Below are 25,221 nucleotides of genomic sequence, written 5' to 3'. Positions count from 1 at the left end.
GGTATTCCAAACCCATGCCTCGTGTGAGTGGAAAATGGCTGCCGTAACGCAGAATCGGATATCGAGTGCCATTTTCCCTTTCTACTTTCCCCCTTATTTTTAAAATGAAACAAAAAATTATGTGCACCAATGAAATAGTTTTGTTTTCTTTTTCAATTGTGACATTAAATGTCAACAAAAACGGGTTCTGTTAAATAGTACTCATGTGCTTTAAAAGTACTATCAACCCAGCTTGGACAGTGAAGACGATCTCTTATTTTTAAACTTCGCCTTATTTAAAAAAGGATAACTTGGCGGTGAATTAACAGATTTTCTCGTGGTTTTCGACAATCTGGACAACGGAGATTTCCTGTCATGCGAGTTTAACAGCATTTTTTCTTTGAGTAGTAGAAGGCGGTTTAAATCTCAAGTAAAGACCAAAATGTAAAAAATATCAGGTCATTTCAAATTTAAAGGTCTTTGCTGTTTCATCAAACGATCGGGGATGCATTTTTACGTCTAAATACATCAACTTTGTATGGAGTTTTAATTCCACGAGTGAGGCAGAGCTACTTTTATGAAGACACTATCCGCAGTTTTCCACTCATTTTGAACGAGGTTGGATAATGGCCGACTGAGAGCAATCGTCGATTCGACGGCAGCAGCAGCTTCTTATGGTTCACACTATTATGTTATGACGATCGACCCAATCAGCAAAGTCCGGTCCGCATTCGTGCACCGTCGCGAACCCGCCTGGTAGCATCGTCACAACACACCTTTCGACTAGATGCTCTGCCATTTCGGGTTCTTGCCCACAGCGTGGACATAAAGGACAGGAAGTTAGACCCCACTGATGTAACGCACCGGCCGTTAGGCAGCTCCTCGACCGAAGCCGATTCGCAGCTACCCAGTGTCTCCTCTTACTGGTATCAAAGCCTGGCAACTTCTCACCAAGCTTAGAGGAGTGTAGGTCCCCGCCCCCACGAGGGATTGAATTCGTCCAAACCGACTTCCATCTCGTATGTGCAGCTCTGTCCGTAGTCAGGGATTCTGCGTACAAGGGTTGCCGGGACTTATTTCGGCTCGAAACGGGGGCACCGTTCATTATGCGCATGAGAGGGGTATCCCCATTCCCTCTCTCTTTGATCTTACTCAGCCAGTTTCCCGTAATGGTCTCCCTCCGGACATCGGGGGGCTGGATCGCTGCCATCACCGGGCCCCATTCTCTAGGGGTTGTTGCTAGCGTTCCCGACACTATGTGCATCGACTTGCGAAGTTTTACATCCACCTTCTCAACGTTTCTGCTTCTACACCACACTGGAGCGCAATACTCCGCGGTGGAATAGCATAGTGCCAGGGCGGATGTTCTCAGGAGCGCTTGGCTAGCGCCCCAAGTCGATCCCGCCAGCTTCCTCAGAAGACTATTCCGCTTCTCTATCTTCCGGGCAACCCCTTCGAGATGAACCCGATAGGTAAGGCTGCGATCCAGCGTCACCCCTAGGTATTTTGGGCGCGGCTCATATGGGAGTGGCTGGTCCCCGACTAGGACATTCAGTTTACGGGTGTGCCAACCACTGCATAAGTGAAATGCAGTGGCCACGGTTTTTGAAGTGTTCATCTTCAGGTACCACTTGTCAAAGTAGGATTTGAGTCTGGTGACGTCCTCGCTGAGTACGCTCTCGAGACGGGTCCACACTTTACTCTGAGTAACGAGTGCCCAGTCGTCTGCGTATCCCAGCCTCAGGGAGGAAGTGTTCGGCATATCGCTAATGTAAACGTTAAACAACATTGGCGCAAGTACCGACCCCTGAGGGACCCCATTCTTCAATTTCCTAACTTTGCTCGTGGCGTCTCCCAGCGCGACGTGGAATTGCCTTTCCCCTAAGATCGAAGAGAACAACTTCAAGGTCTTTTTGCACCTTATGATTTTTGCAAGTTTGAGCATTAACCCATCGCACCAGTCCGTATCGTACGCCGCTGATAGGTCTATAAACACAGCACCTGTTTGCTGTTTTCTCTCGAACCCGTGCTCAATATGCTCTGTAAGGGCAATGACCTGCTCCGTGGTGCACCTCCCTTCCCTGAAGCCTGCCTGCTCAGGTGGCAGGGCAGCGTCTAGGACCGGCCCCCATCGGTTTAATAGAACACGCTCCAACAGTTTGTAAAGACAGCTCAGCAGCGATATGGGTCTGTAACTGTCTGCCTCCTTCGCCGGCTTCCCTGGCTTCAGGATGGCAACTATCTTCGCATGCTTCCACACTTGTGGAAGCTTTCCGTTTGCAAGGATGTCAGACATTGCCTCTGCTAGCCAGGCCCGTGCCCTGGGGCCCAGATGCGTCACCATATCGGGATATACACCATCTATCCCAGCTGCTTTGCCGTTCTTCACTTCGCTAATGGCTGCACCCACTTCTCGGGGACTGAACGGGGCCGTCCAGTCCGACTCCTCCGCAGGTAGCGAGTCCAAAATCGTACGGTACGCCTTGCGGACACCGCGCTCAAAAGCCTGATTAGGGACCCGCTTGCTACGGTTCTTAATGTTCTTGGCAATTGTGTCTGCCTCGCATTCCGGTGCAGCCTTCGCGAAATTCCGATCTGGGTCCAATTTCTTTATCAAACGCCAAGCGTGGCGGCTGGAGTGTGTAAAGTCGAGACTTTCCACGGTCTCCTGCCACCGTTGCTTCCTTCCCTCTGCCAGAGACTGGAGTAGTCTATCGGCTGTGTCCTGGGACTGGGTCTGCTGGTACTCTCGGTACAGCTCTTCCGACTCTGCTGTCCAGCAAGGGGTGTAGAATTTCCGTTTGCCCCGTGGAATAGAGCATTGAGCGCTCTTAACCAGTAGCCTACTAAATCTGGTTATATTCTTGGACTTGGGAGGAATGGCAGGGCAGACCTGCTCGATATAGGAACTGAATTCCTCCCAGTCAGCCTTCCTGAAATTCCATCTGCAAAGTGGGAGAGACTGCACCCTCTGTATTGTCACCCCAGCTGTGACAAGAACCGGCCTGTGCTGGCTATGCGGAAAGTCCCCGAGGACTGTCCGCTTCACCTGCAACGGTTCACCGTTCGCGCCTTTCGTTACGAGGGTGAGGTCTGGAGTATACTCCTTCTTATGGCGGGTACCCCGGAAGGTACCCTTGAAATGACGGGTTGCGATGGACAGAGATGTCTCAACAAAACGAAACCAGTAAGTAGCTAATGAAACATTTAAATATTATTATCATGTTTTAAAAACATTTCTTCCACTGTTTTTGTCTGAAAGTGTGGTGTTTTGTGTCCGTTTTTCGGTGACGGTAAAGCGAAGTGAGCTAAGTCTAAGTCTCAATCAAGTAGACTGTGGTTTTCACGGTCATCTAATTAATTTGGAAGCATAATGACATCCATTTCACCTATTTTTAACAAATATGTATATTTCGGAGTGTAGGTATAAAAAATTTTGATCGTGATTTTAAGCTGTTAATCGAATAATGCAATTACTAGTTGGGGGGGGGGGGGGGGGGGGGGCTGAGATGGCGATTTTTAGCAACGAAATGTCGATGGCACTCGCTAAAAATGGCAGGCGCTGATTGGTTGATTCATTGGTTATAAGGTCAAAGGTCTTCCTTGACGGCAACGTAAACATTGGCATTATGAGAAGTTGATTTCTTATTTTCTGAATGCTTCGGAGGATTTAAGCAAGGTTTGTTTAGTACAAGTGCAAATATCTTTTAGTCTTATCTACCGTTCTCTCAATGACTCAATAATTAGTTTTGCACTTTCATATAATATCTGGGACGAGAGTGCAATTACAGTGCCGTTTTCTTTCTACTCGAGCAGCAGGTATCAAGTTTGGATCTTTAAACTTTCACAAATTAGCATAGACCTATTGCTGCTGTGTAATGTATGTAGCAGATGCTTTCAGCATATTTTTTATTGTGGTGAAGTGAAGCACTGGAGAAATGCTCATACTATTATGACTGCTCATATATTGTACATTGTTTCATTTCCCTTTGGCATTTGTTTATAATTCCCTACTCTTTTTTTCTTCCAACAGTTTCAATTTCAACACCCTTCCCATCTTCTTTGAGGGATGATCCCTTCAAAAGGCTTGCATTTTCCTTATGACTGGCAAAGGTCGTCGACCAAGCCTTCCCAGCCCTGTGCCTCCATTGACAAACAAACTGCTGTGTCAGCTGCACCTGCTAAAGGATGAAGGCAATGCCACTTGGAACGATGTAAGTTCTTTTGCTTTTTAATATTTTGAAAGACATAGAGTATCAGTGCAGTACTCACGCTCCTGGGAGCAGGAGCAAATGTGCTTTAATCAGAGCATATATATATGAATTTGGAGAGATGTTGTACAGTACAACCCAGATATCTCAACGCCGGTCAATGTGCTTGAATCAGAGCATATGTGAATTTGGAGAGTTGTTTTGTATTTTAAAAATGTAATTCCGTAACCCGACTCTAGAATGCTTTATCATGTACCGTGATTATATTTAGTGTGCTCAAATCCTGCTAGAACACGCAATTTTTAGTTAAGACTATGAGATGTAGCCCGTGGAGAGTAGTACTATAATCATTGTATATATCTTCGTTAATGTCTTCCTCTCGTTAATGTCTTCCTCTTTTCTGTTTTTGTCATTAACTAGGTACATGATCTTCGTTAACGTCTTCCTCTTTTCTGCTTTTGTCATTAACTAGGTACATGATCTTCGTTAAAGTCTTCCTCTTTTCTGTTTTTGTCATTAACTAGGTACATGATCTTCGTTAACGTCTTCCTCTTTACTGTTTTTGTCATTAACTAGGTACATGATTGGTTTGCTAGAGTTCACTCTGGACAATCCGTAACCGTGTCGCAGTTGCAGCACAGATGCCAGAGAGCCTGGAAAACTGCTGGAGCTCTCGTGCAGGGTGAAAGATATATGGACTTCATCGGTGCCCCCATAGACTTTAATGAAATTCCTTCTGTTTTAATGGATGTTAGAGAGCGAGAGAAACACCTTAAAGTTGTGAATGCTGTAATCAGTCAGGGTGGTGTTTGCACGACAAAGGAGGAAGTTGATGAATTGATCAGTAGAGACAGAGGGGGTAATAGGGTTGAGAGTCTTAAAGCGCAGATTAGATATAGAAAGTTAGTGCTCCAGGAGAAAGAACTAAGTTTGACAGGTAATTTGGATAAATTGTATCAGTCCCTTATTTCTTGTTTGGGATCGGGAGAATTTGAACCACCTAGAAAGCGTCTTAGGGTCAGTTAAAGTTATCGCCAATGTGCGTATGTTTGATTTAATTAATTTTTTTTTTTCAGTCTTCTACTACTATTTAGCACCATTGGTTTCAGTTGAATTATGCATGTTTTAGGACCTTTTTCTAAGACTTGTGACTTGTTTTAAATGAAGTTGACATGCCTACTAATGTTTTTCATATCACAATTATGTAGTCCATCAACTATTTTTCATACAGCAGTTCATTCATTATTGCAAATTTTGACCATTATTTGGTGACACATATACTTGCACTGCTTTAAAGTATATCATATTGCATGATTAGTTGTATTGTTTTAGTATAAAGAGATAGCTGAGAGAATACTGAAAATTTTGATATGCGGTTTGTGTATGTAGTCCGGAGGGTTGAAAAGTTATGTTGATTCGAAATACGCCGAAAACGCGAAAATTTCGTTTTTCGTCCGAAATGTTGATTTTTACGTTTTTTGCCAGTTTTGGATGTCTGTAACTTTTTAATTTGACCTATGTCTTGTATGAAAAAAATTAGAGTGTATCTGTGTGCATGGTGGAGTGCACAGATCAACTTTAGGCCGTGTATGATATTCGTATTTTGAGTTGTGTAGCCACCAAAATGGCCCAAATGGCAAAATTTGTCGAAAATGTCGTAAAATTTGACATTTTTCTCATTTTTAGGATCATGTATTTTATTTTGTTTGTTTGTTTGTTTGTTGCTTTAGGTCTCTTCCAACACAATTGAGGTTATATGAGAGACCGCTGAAACAAAAAAAAAACAAGCAATCTAACAAAAATATACAAATGTAAATCAAAATCATAACCTAATAGTACCAAAGCTAAATCAAAAATAACCAAGAACAAACAGCAAATTTACAGAAAAAAAAAATCCCTGTCAAAAATACAATCACAAAAACCAAAGAAGCGAATAGCAGTAAGAGAAGAAGAAACGACATCACTATCGGATCGTACACCCATGCGAACATCATAGGTATATGATTCAAGGGTGATGCTCCCATCCAACCACCCGCCATGTATTTTATCATTGTGTTACGAATGGTTTTATTCTTTTTGCTTTTTTATTTGCCTGGGTTCCACAGATGTTAAAACCCTCCTATTATCATTTGTTGGAGGGTTTCATTCTCATTTACTTGCTTTAGAAGATGACTCAATGTTCATGTTCGATTAATCGTACAAATTTTTCTGTCCAATAAACTTTGAAAGCCTGTAACTTTTTTGTTTTTTGAGATAATTACATCTGTTTTTTTGTGTTCTTCATGGGTTTTGAAGCTGTGTCCAAATAGACAAGCGTCAGGCGTGCATTTTAAATTTGAATTTTTGGTTTGGAATACTTAATAGCGTTGTCACTTGCATAACTCAATTGTGATGGATTTCAACATGCAGATTATAGAGCAATTGAAAATAAATCTTAATAAGATATTCAATAGTTATACTAATCCAGCGCAATCAGATACAATGAAAAAATCAAGTCTTTTACTTTTTAAAACTGTTCTGGTAATTGTTGAACTATTGTCTTGCTGCATTACATCGTGCAGCCCGCCCACTGAAGACTAAATGAGCTGCAGATAAGCACACATTGCCTCTTCCTCTGAATGTTTTAAAATTCAGAATCAGTTTGATTGCTTTATTAAAATTGTCTTGGCAATCAAGATAGAAAAGCTGATGGTGATAATTTACTTCCGAGTTATTCTAAAATATTATAACATTGTGCATATGATATTTTCAGTTTTTTTAAATATGTAAAAGTAAAAAAACACCTCCTGCCCCCGTCCAAAAATAACCTCCTACCTCTGGTTAGGGAGAACTCCTTTGCTTGAAGTCAATCGCTTTTTGCCCTGCTTGCATTCATAGACACAAAAGTCATAAATTAGCCAACTTTCCTCAGGGTGATATGATGGAAGCTGAAAAACATGGAATAATATAAAAGATCATAACATAAATACCTAAATATTAAGTTAAAAATTGCAATATTTTCTCCAACTGAGACAAAGGTGTTACAGTTCAGTACGTTAGAAGAATAAGAAAGTAAGTCGAGAGCTTTCTCGAAGAACTTAAATTTGTGTCGTGGTACTCAAATCAGGGACTAGGTCAAAAGCTGAATGGCACAAATGGAAAGCCAAAGGCATGTTGTTTTCAATATTTAAAGTCAATAAAAATTCAAATTCTGTGCATTCTAATATTAGGCAAACAACTACAGACCACACTAAATTGAATTGTATTAAGTAAAAGGATCTTGTCACATTCAATCAAGCTGTCATTTGAGAAAAATTACTACATGATAAATTGAAGTTCAGATCGCATGTTTGAAGCCGTATTCGGAAAATTCATGTATCTGTGTATAAGCCAAGTTTCATCAAAATCACAGTGGCAACGAGTGTCTAATATTTGCCATCAGATACACTCGTAAAATTTGAGTGTAGGCCTATTTAGCAAAATCATACATTAGGAATGGTTTATCCTACATCATAAAGCAGCGCATGCCCGTCATCATCCTGCATCTTTTATCTGTATATATATATATAAATATTAAAAAAAGAATTGAGCTTTCACTTTCATAAGCCGCAATATCCACCAAACATGCTCAAAGCACTTTTCAAAGGATCCATGACTAGCAGCAACACGTAACAAGTAGAACGTTAGGCGATTTTTTTCTTCTGACAGACAACGCTCTTAGCGGATAGGAAATCATGCACGTGAGTACAGTGAGAGAATATGAGTCCTTGGCGAGGCTCGACCACAGGACCTTCCAATCCGGAAGTGAGTGTCACACAGCCGCATATCTTGGCTGTTCCTGAGAATTTGCCAAACACCTACAAACTAATTAGTATTAGTAAAAAGAGGGGAGATGGGCAGAAATAGACAGACAGACACACACACTCAGAGAGAGAGAGAGAGAGAGAGAGAGAGAGAGAGAGAGAGAGAGAGAGAGAGAGAGAGAGAGAGAGAGAGAGAAAATAATATCAGTTGCCTGTGGTGTCAGTCCGTGTAGGAGTGAAGTGGCGGAAGAAGTAGTCTAGCACTAGTACTTGGGTAGTAGTAGTAAATAGGGGAGGTCTTCTGCACGTTCCTTGAGGTAAGGAAAGTATTCCTTCAACTAACCTTAAAATAAAAAATAAAACCTTGTAGATTTCCAACACTTGGACCTGCATTACGACCTATAACTATACTATAAACTATAACAGACAAAAAAAAACCCTGCTAAGACTCCTCTCCAGTACCTTTCAATACTTCATATTGAATTATAATGGCTGCGGAAAACTAAAACAATGGTCATATAAGGAAATTTGCAAATCAATCAAGTTGTTCTACAGGTTTTAAAGTAAATATGAAGTAACACGATATCGCTCTAATATAATGACACCTAACTAACACTAGACATCACTCCAGCATGTTGGTAATCGCAAAAATAAAGTCACTAAAAAAGACTAATGTGGTTCAGGGTTGCCAGATTATTTTTCAACAAAATGCCAGGGGAAGACTCAAAAAATGCCAAAACACTCAAAAAAATGCCAAAGTCTGTTGACTCCCACCCCCACTAAGAAAACTACTCACTTTTGATAGACAATTTACTATCATATCCTGGTGGCTTGCGTGTTTTCTTTTTTTTAATTTTTTTTTATTATTTTTTTTTGTTTTGTTTTAATTACACTAAATTTCCTGTTGGGGTAATTTTTTACCTACTGACTACTAAGTGGAGTGCTAAACCACTACACCACGGTTGGATTTTAAGAATGAAAAAGAAATACATTAACATGAAAGGTAAATACGTAAACAGTTAAATAATTATTGACAATTAAGAAAACTTAAAGTTTTCCGATGTGAATAGATTTGTTTTTACGCGTTTAGAAATAATTAAGAAAAGGTGTCATTTGAAGTATAATATACAAGAAAAGAAAATGCCAAATGAAAATGCCAAATGCCAAATGATTTTTCTAATGCCAAACGGTTTTCAAAAATGCCAGATTTTTGGAATCTGGCATTTAAAATGCCAAACTGGCAACCCTGATGTGGTTAGCTAATGCTGAGCGGAGTAATTTAACTTTTTTCACTTGCAACCAAGTTGCCACATTGGATTTTCTTTCGTTACTTTTTTTTTTAGTGTTCTGTTAATTGCAATTTACATTTAAAATAAAAAGTGGCATCTTTCATTTCTTCTAATTCTAAACAGTGTAGTGCTGGGTCGAGTTTGAAACGATCAAATCGAGCGGGTTTTCGATCGAGTCCTCTAAAATCGAGTCGGTTTCGGGCGGGTTTCGAGTCAGTGACGTCATCGAGCAGTGATTCGTTTGAAAAAAAAAACACGAGTAACTCGTTTGCCACAGGAAACTTCACATACCCCTCCCTCTCTTATGTCTGTGGCTGGCTTGACTGCAGTCTGCAGCTGGTTATGATGGGGGCTGCCAGATGGCCAAGTTCAAAATTGGTTACTAAGAAACGCTTTTCTATTATTATTCATTTTTAAAAAAATCTTTTATTTAAAAAAAATGAAAAGATAAGTTTATCCAACTGTAGTCGATTGTTTTGTTAATCAAAACAAATGAGTTTTTCAAGGGAGTCAGAATGCTTGTGGTGTTTGGCTATTTGGGGTCTATTTGACTACTTGGGCAAGAAGAAATCTGGCTGTCTGGCAGCCTTGATTATGATCGTTCGTCGCATCACACACACACACACACACACACACACACACACACACACACACACACACACACACACACACACACGCCATCAAACAGTTGTTGATAGTGAAGGGTTGAGACCCCTCCCCCCCCCCCCCCCCCCCCCCCCACCACCATCATCCCGCTGTCACCTTAACATTTCATATTTATGTCGCGCCAAAAGTTGTCGGCCGCCCCCACCTCCCATAATTTGTCACTGGTCGTCATCGCCTCTTGTGTGTGCGGGAAAGGTCGTGCCTTTCATTTCATTATTTGAAAAATAAATGAACAAGGATGGTGTGTTTTTATTAGGTAGGTAGATAATAATATTTAGCAGGTTCCACACCCAGACACCCACGGATTGCCCGGACACGATGATAACGATGCCGACGACAATGGATGACGATGATGATGATGATGATGATGATTCTCGTGTTTCTGTTTAAAAAATGAAATACTTTAGCAGGTTCCACCCCCACCCCCCACACGGATAGACCGGACCCGAAGATGATGATTGTGGTTTTGCTGGCTGTTACGGCTGTGATGAGGATGATGATAATGATGATGATGATGATGATGACGATGGCGCAGATGGTGATTATTTGTTCGGTCGCTCAGTGGTACGGTGTCTCTTGTCACAAAATCAAGCCTTGTCAATGGCCGGATGAGTGACAGTGATTGTTAAAAATTGTGATCCAGACGTTAAGTCCGTGTGTCAGGCACTTGACTCAGGTGTGAATGTATTCTTATCTTATAAGCAATGACGGGTATTGTAAAGAGCTTTAATACAAAAAGACTCCAAACAGCGATCGGTACCTACTGTACGAAATGGATGTATGGTCGATATGGCGTGCCGGAGGAATAAATTAAATTAAATATTGTGAAGTTCATTGAGCATGGTAAATCCTTGGAAATGCGCTTTGAACTAATACACCTGCTAGACAACTCCGATTCCAATATAAACGACTGATTAATATTCCCATATATAAACTATAGTTAGCTGAAAATCTTTCTTTGTCGGGACTCCAAAAGTATGGAACGAATTAGACAAAGAAATCAAAGGGTCTTTTAGGAGCACTGATTGATTTTAGATTGATTATTACATTGAAATGTGTTGATATTTATTTTATCCATTATTATTAGGGTGGTGGTGGTGGTGGTGGTGGTGATGATGATCCCGCTGATATGATGGTGATGATAAATAAATTAAACATAATTCCCTTTATTCATCCCATAGGGGAGATTCGTCTTTCGGGTCTATTCTAAGGGAAGACTGGAATAACCCAAGCGATAGCCGCAGTGCAGCGCCGCAAATTTAGTTAGGGCAAGGTGACTTGCTCAAGACCACTCAGCGGCGGGTGATCGAACTCGGTACCTTTCGGGTGCCAACCAAAGACCGTACCGCTGCCCCTGATGATGATGATGATGATGATGATGATGATGATGATGATGATGATGATGATGATGATGATGATGATGATGATGGGAACTAACAAAGAATACACAGGCATCTAAAATTGAAACATTCCATATTCAAAGCTAATGTTTTACTTTAAAAAATTGAGCTTTACAATATCCACTAAATGTGATCAAAGCGCTTTGTAAAGGGGTCCCCGGTCAACAGCAACATTTAATATGAAGGACGGGACATGCCGCCTGTTAGGCGATATTACAATTTTTCAGACAAAGACAACGCTGTTAACGGCCAGGTACTCATTTTACACCTGAGTACGGTGAGAGAATGTGAGTAAAGAGCCTTGTCCAAAGACTCAACTATGCACCGAGCGCGAGGCTTGAACCCAGGACTTTCCGATCCCAAAGCGGGTGTCATACCACTAGACCATTATAATGCACGAGACCCATGGTCGACTAGAGTACTACCTATAGTTACGTCATGACTAGACCACATAGCCGCACTACTGTAGGAGTGTTCATTGATAGAGGGATGCGTGTGTGTCATAGAAATAGCCTTAGTGTGTGTGTGTGTGTGTGTGTGTGTGTGTGTGTGTGTGTGTATGTGTGTGTGTGTGTGTGTGATAGTCAAACTTTAGTAGGTTTAATGAAGTCTTGTCACACACGCGTGATACACCGATTTTCCCTGCCACTGCCACCCAGACACACTAACATCTGACAAGGAGTGAGGGCTGTGGAAGAACCACAGACTACCGTGTGCAAACATTGGCGATTGGTATCGGATGGCAAACTGTGATCGTTTGAATTTGAAATGATTCGAAACACTCGTTACCCCTCCGCTCGCTCGAATCCTGATCGTCTCAAGCTCGTCTCACGTGTCAAGATCGTCTCAAGCTCACAACCCGCCTGATCGTTTTACGATCGAGTGATCGTTTTACTAACTCGCTCTTCCGGCATTGAGATCGAGCACTGACTCGTGGCTTGGCGCTCGGTCGTCGATCGAGTAAAAGCGATCAAATAACCCAACACTACTAAACAGACACGATTATTAAACATGTCCACTTCACATCTCAACAACAGGGACAATTTTTTTCACTTCTTGAGGCAGTCTTTTCTTACTTCTTTTAAATTTTTTTTTTTAAGCTTCTTTATTGATTTGTTTATAAATTCTATTGTTCTAATTATAATTTCATTGTCAATATCATTTTCATCAGCATACTTTTACCATGTTCTCTTACGCTCTTACAGTACAGCAGAGCGATACCTAACACAGGCCTTTAAAATTAAAATGCTACTAAATTTGAAAAATTAAAAAAAAATTTTTGACAAAAGATCCACAGTTCAAAAGCTAAAACAATTATAAAGTGAAACTACCTCGAGGCTCGAGGAACATCGGGGGTAAGGTCTCCCGCCCATACTGGGCACTGTGGGACTGGAAGTCTGTCGTGAACGGATTTCCCAATCTCGTTCACGATGTAAAAAATAAGGAAAAAGTTCAGAAAAAGTCTCCACCGAAGTGGGCGTTCTCCATATATGTAGAGGACATATATGGGCGGTTAAAAAATGCTCTAGAGCACCTCGGGAATCGTCCCGGTCTAGCCTGATTCTTATAACATACCAAAAGTATGGCGGATCGGATCTGTGGGAAGATTCAACGAAAGGCGAATAGTATGTCTGCTTTGAATAAGGCTGTGGTCAAGAGAAAGAATGATGGGTGTCGCGAGCTTTTATAGAATAGATACGATGACGTCACGTTTACGCGGGAGACAGTGAACAAACACAACATGAAGATTACTCACAACAGCCTGATCAAGACACGACAGTCATACCATAACAAAACACTTACAACAACACAAACCTATCACAATAATCAGTGACATAAAATCTTCCCCACATTCCTCCCCCTCCTAAAATGCTTTCCCTCCTGAGGTTATACCCGATATAGATTAAAAGTGGAAGATATCATGTTTGCATAAGTTTGTCGGGTCCCAAAACATTACTTAAAATATCTATATCAGAACATAGTACCTATGAAAGTTGGACCAAAATTTATAAAAGATAACTTGTTAGGAAGGATGCAATATTTTAAATTTCATTGGGGATATAAGCAATCAAAATTGTAAGGCAAGATCAGTGGTTGCTTGCTGCACTTGTAAATGGCTGGATATATATATATATATATCCCATTTTTTTTTTCTAAAACAATGCAGCTGAAAATAGAGCTTATTTAGTATTTACATTATTGCTAGCAGGCCAGGGAATCTCTTTAGTAATTAATTGACAAGATGACAATGACCAGGGATGTATAGCCATAATTCCCTCCCTCTCCTGCTTGAGGTGATCACCTATGTGTTCATGTTATCAGTTCATAGGGGTACAACTACCATGATTTCCTGGCCCACATGGTCGTCGTGGTACCCTCATGGGCTCTTTCTCACATCTTGGCTTATTCTGGTTCCATCAGGTTGGGTCGGGTTCTAGAGCCATTATCAGATGGGCCTCTGGGTAGCTCTCTCCCTTCCTCGCCTGTGATTCAGAGGGGTACCATTCCTGGTATCATCAGGTCTCTGGGTTCAGGGGGGCTTACACCAGGTATCATCAAGCCTGTGGTTCCGAGCTGGATTCCAATTCGGCTTATTGGCAGATCCCAGTCCATGATGACTCCAAACACAAAACAGCATTCCATACACGCCAAGGACTTTTTGAGTTTAACAAACTCCCATTTGGACTGTCCAATAGCCCAAGTACATATTCCAGAGTAATCAACCTAGTGCTAAGAGGGTTAAACTGGAAAAGAGTACTAGCCTTCCTTGATGACACCCTGGTCCTTGGAAAATCTTTTGATGATCATTTATCAAACTTAAAACAAGTTTTCAACGCTTCCGACAATTTGGACTTAGATTAAAGCCAAAGAAGTGTGATCTGTTTCAACGAGAAGTTGAATTCCTGGGAAGGAAGGTAGGAAGAAATGGCCTGGAACTAACAAATGCTTCCATTGGAGTGATTGAGAACTGGCCCCACCAAAGTCAGTTAAAGATATCGAAAGATACGTGGGGTTAGTAAACTTTCACAGAGCATTCATAAAAGATATGGCAAAAATCATGGAACCACTTACCAGGCTGTTGAAGAAAAAGAAATTCTGTTGGGAGTCCGAACAGCAGCAAGCTTTCGATCAATCGAAGTCGATCCTATGTACCCCGCCTGTTCTAGCGATTCCCATGTCCCAAGGCCAATTTATACTGGACACTGATGCTTCTGATTTCGCTTAGGTTCAGAGCTCCTCCAAATACAAGAGGGAGTAGAGAGAGTCATAGCATATGGAAGTTTTACTTTAACATCCCAACAAAGGAACTACTGCACGACTCGGAAGGAATTGTTGGCAGTTGTTAGATTTACCAATCAGTTCCGTCACTATTTATTGGGGAAAGAATTCATATTGCGCACGGATCATAGGAGTCTAACCTGGCTGATGAATTTCAAGAGACCAGAGGGTCAACTCGCTAGATGGTTAGAAGCGCTGAGCATCTTTTCCATGAAAATTGAATACAGACCTGGGACCAAGTTAAAAAACGCAGATGCACTCTCCAGACCACCTAAAACCGACACACCTTGCCCACATTATGCAGACATGATAAACCTGAAGGATTTACCCTGCAGTGGATGCAATTACTGTACCCGCGTACATGGGATGTGGTCAAAATTCTCAGATGACATTGATGATGTTGTCCAGTTACCTATCATCAACCCTGAAATCAAAAGAGCACCCAGGTGTGAAGAGATATTGTCATCTGGAATTCGCATTGTTGTCCGAGATCTCTCAAGTGCTTGTCCTCACAACCAGATCAATTCAGAAGAAATATTCACAAATACTAAGCAAGAGTGGAGAGAAGCACAAGCTGAGGACCCCAGCCTAGTGTTTTTGGTCAACTGGTTCAAAGACAAGACAGTACCACGCCAAGCAGATCTCAAACTGGCAAATGCGGCACAGAAATTTTACTGGCTAAACCGTAACCTTTTCTACCTGCAAGACGACATCATATATAAAAGAGGTACGGATGAAAGAGACCTACTAGTGGTGCCCCCAAAGTTTAAGCAAGAGGTCTTAAATCTATGCCATAACATTCCCAGTGCAGGACACCAAGGATTGCAACGAACGAAATTGAGGATTAAGGGATCCTATTTTTGGTATAAAATCTCAAGGGATGTCCAACAATATGTTCAAGGCTGCTCATTATGTAACCAAAGTAAACATAGAAATAAAAAATATCGGCATCCCTTGGTACAGAATCATGCAGGTATACCTATGGAAAAGGTACATATTGATTTTCTTGGGCCCTTGACGAAGATGTGTAATGGTAATGAGTTCATCATGGTGATCATCGATCAATTCACAAAGTGGATTGAGTGCATCCCCTTACCATCACAAGGAGCCGAAATCACTGCAAGAGCAGCCGTGAATGAGTTCTCTAGATTTGGGTACCCCCTAGAAATAGTATCAGATCAAGGAAGAAATTTCGAGAGTAGCCTTTTTAAAGAAATGTGTCGGCTTCTCCACATTAAAAAGATGCGAACTACCGCCTATAGACCCTCAGCAAATGGCCAGGTAGAAAGGATGAACAAGACGTTGATGGCAGCAGTAAGAAGCTTTAGCCATTCGAAACCCAACACCTGGGATGAATATGTGCCACTAATTGCTTCTGCTATCCGCAGTTCAGTCAATCGACACACAGGCTACACTCCAAACAGATTGATGCTAGGAAGGGAGCTGACAACTCCAAGTGATCTGGTGACACCTGGACCTGCAAGAGAACATGAACTCACTGAGGAGCATGTCATAAAATTACAAGAGAGCCTAGAGCTGGCTCATGAGACTGCTAGAAAAACCCTAAGGACAGAGCTTAAAAGGATGAAACGTGACTATGACCTGAATATCCACGTTCACACCTTCAAAAGAGGCGATGCTGTGTACCTCTTGAATAGGAAAGGTGTAAAAACAGTGTCAAAGAAATTGAAGCCAGTTTGGATTGGCCCCGCTATCATCATGACGGTTTTTTCCCCCTTTGTTTATCGAATTAAGCTAAAAAATAATGAACTGAAAGTAGTCAACCATGACAACCTAAAGCTGTGCACTGACTCCTCATTACCGAAATGGATAAACAAAGAACAACAGTCCATAATAACGGGTAATGCCCTGACCTATTGCCTTTGCAATCAACCCGATGATGGTGATACCATGATCCAATGTGATAACTGTTTTGAATGGTATCACGGGCGATGTATAAATTTAACGAACCGACAAATGGCTCAAATAGGTCAATATCATTGTCCCCAATGCTCAATGTGAATGAAGTAAAATAACTAATCAATCTTCTTTTTATGCACAGCACCATGAACCGCCAGACTGAGTTCAAAGTCATCCAGCTGATGGCGGAATTTCAGGCCTTTCGGGACGCCCAAGACGCCCAGAAAGGAGGGGACAGACACAATGGTAGGCAAGGCAGAGGGAGAGGAAAGGGTAGAGGCCATACCTCCCCATCGGCCCGGGGTAGAGGCCACGCCTCCCAATCAGTCCGGGGTAGAGGGTATGGATCCCCATCAGAACGGAGGAGAGGAAGGGGTAGAGGGTACACCTCCCCCAGGTACAACTCCCCAACAAAATACAACTCCCCTGCCAGAAGAGAGAGAAGCCGGTACAGGCCCTACCAAACCCATACCAGGCCAGAGGGTTCTAGGGACCACCGAAGAGGCCCAAAGCCTGCCTCACACAACGAGCCTGATGATACCAGGGGTCACCCCTCGGAACCACAGGCTAGACGACAGGCCCCTCGACCTCGAACGCCAGATGATACAAGGGAGAATCCCTGTGAATCAATGGCGAAGAGGGAGAGCCACTCAGACAGCAGTGGAAATGGCAAGTCGGCCAGGAGGAATGGGGCCAGGCAAAAGCAATTCCGGCTGCTCAAAGAGGAGAATGCAGCACTCAAGGAGAGCCTAGCCCACATTCGAAATGACCTGAAGGAAACCCAGGCAGAACTGGCCCGCCTGAAGGGAGAGTTTAGGAGCTTTCAGCCTGACAAGTCAGCAGACTTAGATCTGCTCATGGACTTGTCTGAGCAAGAAGGTAAGTGTGTGGGACTTATTGATGCCCATTTCCATTTGGATCGATGGCACAAAGGGAAAAAGGGTCAAATTGACATGTTAGAGCAGTTACTAAAGTTCCATGTCAACCCCGCCCCCTCAGTTGGTTTACCTATCCTGGGTGGGACGATAGTCTACTGTGACCCCATAAACTTTCCTCCGAAAGCGAGCTAAGAGCGCTGAAAGGCAAATTTCCTAACTTTGGCATTGCCATAGGTATCCACCCTTCCCACGCCACTATGAACCGTAAAGCATTGTCTTATGCTATGAAGGAAGTCAGACGGTTGAGTCAAAATGACATTATCCAGGGGTTGGGAGAAATTGGCTTTGATTGGACGAAAAGGGGAACCCAAGAAGATCAGGAACATGTAGTGGGAACACTCATAACAGGTGCAAATCCCCTAAAACCAATAATCTTACATGTCAGAGGGGAAAGTTCTGATAATTTGGGAACCCAAGCATATATGCATTGTCTAGATTTTCTATCTAAGAGGTTAAGTAAAGAACAATTCCTCCAATTGCACTCCTTCTCAGGTAATGGTGTAGTTCTGGACAAGTGGCTCGGTAGGTTTCCAAATACCTTTTTCAGTTATTCAGGCTTAATAAAAGCATTTAAAAGAGAGCAGCTAGAAGCAGTGAGGAAAACCCCAATTAACAGACTCCTGCTTGAAACAGACTCCCCATATCTACCTTTCAATCCCCTGGTAAAGCGAAATCACCCACACTACTTAGGGGAATCTGCTAAGGCCATCGCAGATTTAAAAGGTTTAAGCTTAACTGACATCCTTGAATCCAATTTCAGAAATAAAACAAGCATAGTTGGAACCATGTCAGTTACCAATTCATGTTAATGTCTATAATACAGGTCCTGTCACAAGGTGGTATCCATCATCATTTTGAAGCTTATGCTTCTGACTCACCTGATTGAGGTAGTAAAATACCTGCTGATGTATAGCCATAATTCCCTCCCTCTCTTGCTTGAGGTGATCACCCATGTGTTCATGTTATCAGTTCATAGGGGTACAACTACCATGATTTCCTGGCCCACATGGTCGTCGTGGTACCCTCATGGGCTCTATCTCACATCTTGGCTTATTCTGGTTCCATCAGGTTGGGTCGGGTTCTAGAGCCATTATCAGATGGGCCTCTGGGTAGCTCTCCCTTCCTCGCCTGTGATTCCGAGGGGTACCATCCCTGGTATCATCAGGTCTCTGGGTTCAGGGGGGCTTACACCAGGTATCATCAAGCCTGTGGTTCCGAGGGGTTCCAACCCTGGTATCATCAGGTCTTGGTTTCAGGGCACTTTTTTAGCTGTCATCAAACCTGTGATTGCTTGGGGTATCATCAGGCTCCCTGTGCATGGTGTTTGCTCCTGGTGTCTCTAGTCGTCCCTTGTGCCCTTGAGTCATCATGATGTGAGAAGTTTCTTAGTGGGGAGGTGAAACCTCTACCCTTTGATGGGGAGGTGAAAGTGTCACCTCTACCCCTTCTCCTTCAGCCTTTGGTTCCAGTCTAGTATCATCAGGCTGAGCTTCTCTGGCATTTTCTTTGGAATTGAACCCCTTCATCACTGTCACTGCCATGTTGACAGTGGTGGCATCGACTCGTTGCTATTCTGCTCAGTTGATACAGACCGTGATGTTGCTCCAGACAGTCATACATACTTTGTTGTTTCTTTTAATTCCATAGTCGAATTTCATCTATTCAACTCTGTCTTCAATGGTTTCCTAGCAGTCTTGTGATCTTGCTTTAAACATAATTTTTAACATTTCGCCAATAATTACCCCTCTTCCTTTATGGGTTTAGGCATAAGCTCACATCCTTTGTTGTAAAATCTATCTATCATTGACTGCACTACAGATGATGGAAGCAATTAGTAATACATATTCTTCCTAGGTATGTAGCTTCATAATGTCACCATTTTTTCTTTTTTTTTTCTTTCGCTCTTCTTGACCATTTTTCACTAGTCAGAGAGCGGTGGTTCAGGTCTTGTGCCTTTAAGGGGGCTACCTATGCCATGTCTAGTTTATTCCTTGATTTGAAATTATTATCCAGGAAATAATTGACCTGAATAAGAATTCTTAACTGCTGCTCATGTCATTACTTACACTGTGGTGGTGATTGAAGTGATCTGATTTGTGAGAGTTATTTTGCATCTTTGTTGAGGGTCATAGAATGCCATTCTCAACTTATGTCGTGGGTATCCCAAATGGATTAGAGTTGTTAGGTCCTGGCCTCTCATATTTACTTTTATATTTTAACCGCAGTAAGCAGCCTTAAGTAACACATTGACATCACTGGAGGGTGGCAAGAAGATATATATGACTTGTGATCTCACTCTTTGCTTTTTCATGCTTCTTGATGTCATGTACTGGATATGCTTACACACAATTTCAAAATCTCTTGAAGTGGCAATTTCAGCAGGTTTATTCTCCATCACTTCATTCGTCCAAAGTGGTCATTGTGAAGTAAGAAGAGATTCTGGCTTATTGTATAATATATTATTGTGCAGCGTCCACCAGTCTTGTCTGTTGGGCATGGAGCTGAGATGTTTTAAGTTTGAAAGACGATCGTCAAAATATTTTCCAAGGACAAGGGTATCATCGAGGAAGGCTAGTATCCTTTTCTGGTTTAACCCTCTCAGCACTTAATTATTCTAGAATATGTCCTAGGGTTATTGAACAGTTCAAGGGGAGTTTATTAAACTCAAGCGTCCTTGGTATGTACGGAAAGCTGCTTTGTGCTAGAAATCTTCATGAACTGGGGATCTACCAATAAGCCAAATTGGATGCACAAACAGATCTGTCTTCCGTACCAATAGTGCCGTTACAGCAGCCCAGCTCCAGGTTGGGGGTTGTATTACCCCTGCTTTAAGCATCTTGTCTAACATTTCATCTTCTTTGGTAAAGTGAACGGGGGTACGTCGCAAGCCTAGTTTAATTGGCTTTGCATCTCCTGTATCAATGTGGTGTTGTATTGCTTGATATTCCCACAGCAATTGTTCAACTTTACCTAGTCTCTCATCTCCCAGAATGGACTTAACTCTCTGCCAGAGATCTATAAGTTTTGTCTGGTAGTTGGATCGGCTGGCAGGAAGTGCTTGATATGGAGCATTCCCCCTTCGTTTTTGTTGTGGGGTTGCTGAGTTCGTCCACTCAGTCATCTTCGTCATCCTCAATTATATCTCTTGCTTCCAGGGGAAGCAGTTGTCCTATTTCCGTCCCTTTTTTTTTTTTTTTTTGAGGAAGCATTCATCACCTGTGTTGATTAAGCACACTGTAACAACTGGTTTGGTTACGTGCAGGGTATGGCCCACAGAAATTGGCAGATTTCTATATGGTTCCAGGTACATAAATGGTGAATTGGGCAGATAGTCTAACTCAACATTAGTGATTACTTCTGACTGGGCTGGTATGATCAATTTGTGGGGAATGGCAATCTTGATAGCTGTTCGGTTTCCATCATCCACTGGTAAACCTGTTTGTGCCATGTCACACTTGGGACTTACATTTTCAGTTGAATTTGTTGCAAGAGGAATAATTTGATTTTGACAAAATAATTGTTTTTCCACATCAATCTTTGCCCTTAATTTCCTCAGCAGGTCTATTCCTAATAGCATTGGGTCGAAAATGGGAGCAACATAGATATGAGTTAGCAGATTAATCTCTCCCAATCGCAAGTGTAGTGGCCCCACTAATTTTGCAGAGAAGCTTTGATCTTTACCTGCTGCAAACATCTTCATAGACTTCGTACAAGTGGGGGTGGGTAGGATTTTGTTATGGGAGTTTTCAGAGATGATGGTAACATCTGCTGCGGTATCCACCACTGCGTGTACAGGGACGTTTTCAATTGTACATTGTACTTTAAGGGCGGATTCTGACTGTAACCTTGCAATACAGATACATTCTTCATCAAAATAAGGTTTCACAATCTGTTCTGGTCTTGGCTAGACCGATATACATTGTAGCTTCCGTTGTCGGTCTGCTGGGCAAGGTTTTCCTTAGTTTCTTCATGTTTCATAAAATTAGTACAGTCAGAAGAATAGGGGCACAAATTGCTCATAGTCTTATATCTGTGTTGTGCCTCAAAAACTGGGTCCTCTTTAATTGCCCTTGCTTGAACTGGGATCAATTCCGGGCTCAAACTGATCCCTGCCCGTTTGGCGCCTTGTCTTCCTTTGGGCGACCTTTCATGGAGCAGTCTCTAGCATAGTGGTCTTGACCTCCACATGAAAAACAGGCACTTGATGATGGGGAATTGGAGCGGGATCTGGGCACATCGAGCGCCTCTTTGCATAACCTCCAAGACTTGACTTTGGAGTGTAATGAGAGTGTCTAATTTACTTTGGGTCTGCTCATGCATTGATAACATCTTTTTGAACATTGCCTCAACACTCATCTCAGTCTTCTGCTGTACACCAGCTGTCTTAATGCTCGTGTTGCGAGTCACTGCTCTAATTTGGCTATAGTCTTCCAATTCCTCAGATTCTGACCCAGATTCTTCATCGTACACATTCACCACTTGGATAGAGGGCTCTCTGAACCGCACGGTGTTGCTGGTACTTGGTCTATCCTTTCGTGCACCCCAACCAACTTGCTGAGAATTTTTAAAAAGCTTATATGTTCTCAGGGCTTGGTCCATCGTGGTGCACTCCTCACATGCAATATATTGGGCTGCCTTCACGTCATATAGTCCTGTTATAAAATGGGCTACCACTTGGGACTCTAAATTGCGGGGGGACTGTCCAGGAAATGCCTCCATAGCTTGTCAACATAGTCTAAGACATCTTCTTTTTCAGCCTGTGTAGTGCTGTTGAATTGTATCAGAGTTGCATGTTGTAGCTGCTGACCACCAAATCGATTTCTCAGGGTGTCATACGCATCTCGTATGTCTGGAAAGACTATCGACTGATGGATCCGTGAGAGATAATCCGCTGCTTTTCCTTCCAGGGCTAGGCCCAGGAAAAATAGTTGGTCACGGAGATGTTGAATATTATGATAATTCAAAAAGTTCTGAAAATTATATTCAAACGTATCCCATCTTTTTGTCCCATTGAAAGAGATAGATTTAGGCAGCTGTACCTTGGACGGGGGTGGCATAAGTGGGCCTCCACTGCTCATATCTCCATAATGATCCATGGAATTGCGATCCGCAGGTGGGACCTCGTAGGAATGCATGTAACTAGTCTCATCCCTCCATCCTCGTCTTTCCCTGTGCATGCCTGCCTCAATTAGAGCATCCTCCTGTTCTAAGGTTCTTCTCATAGATGGTGTTCTTCGTGGTAGCCGGCGGGTTCGCCTTACTTTGTCTCTCGCATATCCACAGTCCTCTCTTTGCGGGCCCATTGATGTGAGACCCTTGTTTGAGAAATCTTGAGAGGGCGGGTCCAATGTGTGAGTTATAGGTTCAGGACATTCAGAGTAAGGCACCTTGTCCATGTAATTTTGACACAATTTAGCTTCATGAACGAAAGGAACCCGTTCCCGGTCGGATGCCAAAAAGGATGTTGGGTAATGGTCTGCGGTAGGCTGATCGTGCCACGCATTACGAATGGTGCGTTTCGCATTGTTACAAAATGTCGGGTTCGCAACACTACTAGCACCTTCTTGAGGATTGCTAGTAGCGTCATGTTCAGGATACGAACCTGCAGCTTTAGTTGGGGTCTGCTGCGCAGACAGTTCCCTTCGTCTGTCTCCAGCACCAGACGCATTATCATTCGAATCCATTTTATTTGGGGAACTGTCGCGAGAGGTACCAGGGGCATGTTCACCTGGTTTCTCAAAAATGCACGATTCGGAAACCGAAAAATCAAAAAGTTCTAACATGTCACCATTACTGATCTTATCTATCACATCCTCCTTAGTGAATAAACCGTTACGTGCTCGAATGTCAAGCAGGGTTCTAGCCAAAGGCTTGCTTATACGAGATGACCTTAAAAGGTCCTTAGCAGTAATGACATTAATCATTATCTTTGCATCCATTTTGGATTCAATTGAAATATGATTATTTATTTCAGTTAAAATGACAGACCAGTTGATGCAAATCAATTAAAGCAATAATAAAGTCTGTAAACTTGGAATACTCTCAGATCCCTTCTCACTTGTATACCACACCTACACCACAGCTGATAGATTTCACTATTTTCACTGTTTAATCACTGGGTTAGGGTTAGAGGTGGTTCTTATCCTATTTAGACACTGACCAGGTGTCTAAGGCAAGTGGATATGTTTACAGAGTCTGGATGTTGATGTAAAGAGTTCAGAGAAACATCCAATAAATAGGGGGTTTAGGAGCGTGTAAAGCTGGAAAATAGTTTCTGTGTTTGGTGAGTAGAAACACTTTTACATGGCTGCCTAAGCTTTGACTTTGATCATCTAAATAAAGGCAGATGATACTGTTACTGTTACCTTTTGTTTAGAAAAGCACAGTGAGATTGTTAAGCAACAATCTTGGCGCCAATTATTTGTATATTATTCACAGAAATAGTATTGTTGATGTCAAATATTGGAAAGTATTTAAATAGACATGCAAATAATTTAGCTCACATGCAGGTTGAATTCCAATCTTAGTTGAGACATCAGTATGGGAGTGAAAACCATGACCCCAATAATGGTTCACCAGGCTAATTCTTTGAAGTGAATTGATAAAGCCCTCATGCACTTTCAAGTAAAATTATTGAATTGTACTCACCAATTTTGCTCCATTTTGTTGAATAGAAATCATAATTGCACAATATTATTGGCAAAAAGAAACGAAATTTGAGCTCGAAGTCTCGATGAAAAAATTGAGCTGAGCTGAGGGAGGCACTTACTGTGTCTTCTATCCCCCTTTATCTGTTTTCCAATTTGCTTTCTGTCTTTGTCTCGGAATGAGATTACTTGTTTTTTTTCTTAGCCCTGGCCTGAGTCCTAGCTGGGAGGGAAACAGTCAAATGCATAGTTATTGTTTTGGGAGATGATATTTTTTTTCCTTGTAAATCATCTCTCTGTTATGTATTATTATGTTTGTTATTTTAAATGTATACTGTAAGCATTTGAGTGTACTCCTCTTTGTTGGATTTTGTGCTTGTGTCCGGATGAGACTTATAGGTGATCTCAAACTAAGTACATTGATGGTTTGCTCTTGGAATCTGCATCTGATCCCTATTTGTTCCCAGTTCCCCTTTGTCTTCCTTTCTCTTGGGTGCTTTAATTGTAATTCTAGAACTTTTTACTATTCCATTTTCTTCCTTTTTACTGGCGCTGATATAACCTAAATGTGTTGCAAGCGCCGTAAAACCCTTAAAAACAGATTGAGATCGTAATTTCGCCAGTTCAAAAATAATTGCCGACCCCTATAAACGGCTTTCCTCTCTGGTTTAAGCAATGAAAAAACACAACTAAACCAGGGGAACTCAATTCAAGGCGCTATACTTACAACACAATCAGATGAAACAAGTTTTTAGATTCATAATTCTGATTTGTTTACAAGAACTCTTTACCTTGAAGAAGTCAATTCCCGTGCACCGAGTGCTACCATACACTTTAAAAATGGCAGGGTTCGGAAATTAGTCGCAGCGCCAATTGTCGTGAACGGATTTCCCAATCTCGTTCATGATGTAAAAAATAAGGAAAAAGTTCAGAAAAAGTCTCCATCGAAGTGGGCGTTCTCCATATATGTAGAGGACATATATGGGCGGTTAAAAAATGCTCTAGAGCACCTCGGGAATCGTCCCGGTCTAGCCTGATTCTTATAACATACCAAAAGTATGGCGGATCGGATCTGTGGGAAGATTCAACGAAAGGCGAATAGTATGTCTG

The 25,221-nt window shown here is 42.0% G+C and overlaps 1 protein-coding gene and 1 long non-coding RNA gene across 9 annotated transcripts in view; one reads left to right on the top strand and one right to left on the bottom strand.

Moving 5' to 3' along the window:
* The window catches only part of LOC144977206 (uncharacterized), a 29,602-nt gene extending 4,587 nt beyond the window's left edge, over positions 1-25,015 (bottom strand). The window contains exons 1-3 of one of the 6 annotated variants that reach the window (XR_013646274.1): positions 8,587-9,943; positions 8,185-8,315; positions 7,005-7,117 (exon numbers count right to left, since the gene is read on the bottom strand). This is a non-coding gene — a long non-coding RNA (uncharacterized LOC144977206). Of the gene's footprint in view, positions 1-7,004; positions 7,118-8,184; positions 9,944-24,838 lie in introns of those variants that run through there. The other 5 variants (XR_013646276.1, XR_013646271.1, XR_013646273.1 and 2 more) reach the window with 5 other exon arrangements.
* LOC144977205 (uncharacterized) lies at positions 3,121-5,619 on the top strand. 3 transcript variants are annotated; one of them, XM_078922161.1, is made up of 3 exons: positions 3,121-3,166; positions 4,013-4,193; positions 4,767-5,613. In XM_078922161.1, the coding sequence occupies exons 2-3, from the start codon at positions 4,080-4,082 to the stop codon at positions 5,214-5,216; spliced, it is 564 nt and encodes a 187-aa protein (XP_078778287.1). In that variant the 5' UTR covers positions 3,121-3,166; positions 4,013-4,079; the 3' UTR covers positions 5,217-5,613. The 3 variants fall into 3 exon arrangements, with proteins under 3 accessions (XP_078778287.1, XP_078778288.1, XP_078778286.1); XM_078922162.1 differs by lacking the exon at positions 3,121-3,166 and adding an exon at positions 3,577-3,658 and having other exon boundaries at positions 4,767-5,619; XM_078922160.1 differs by lacking the exon at positions 3,121-3,166 and having other exon boundaries at positions 3,781-4,193; positions 4,767-5,619.
* Positions 25,016-25,221: the final 206 nt, after the last annotated feature.

The sequence above is a fragment of the Berghia stephanieae genome, chromosome 7, assembly GCF_034508935.2.
Source record: "Berghia stephanieae isolate SIO BIC M18660-M18661 chromosome 7, UCSD_Bste_1.3, whole genome shotgun sequence".
NCBI classification, from domain to species: Eukaryota; Metazoa; Mollusca; class Gastropoda; order Nudibranchia; family Aeolidiidae; genus Berghia; species Berghia stephanieae.
The sequence above is the reverse complement of the archived record's forward strand: the minus strand, read 5'-3'. Positions and strand labels throughout refer to the sequence as shown.

Coding starts and splice junctions, on each gene's coding strand:
- LOC144977205 (XM_078922162.1), top strand. CDS start 4,080: ATGACTGGCAAAGGTCGTCGACCAAGCCTTCCCAGCCCTGTGCCTCCA. Junction 4,194..4,766: donor GCAATGCCACTTGGAACGAT/GTAAGTTCTTTT, acceptor GTCATTAACTAG/GTACATGATTGGTTTGCTAG.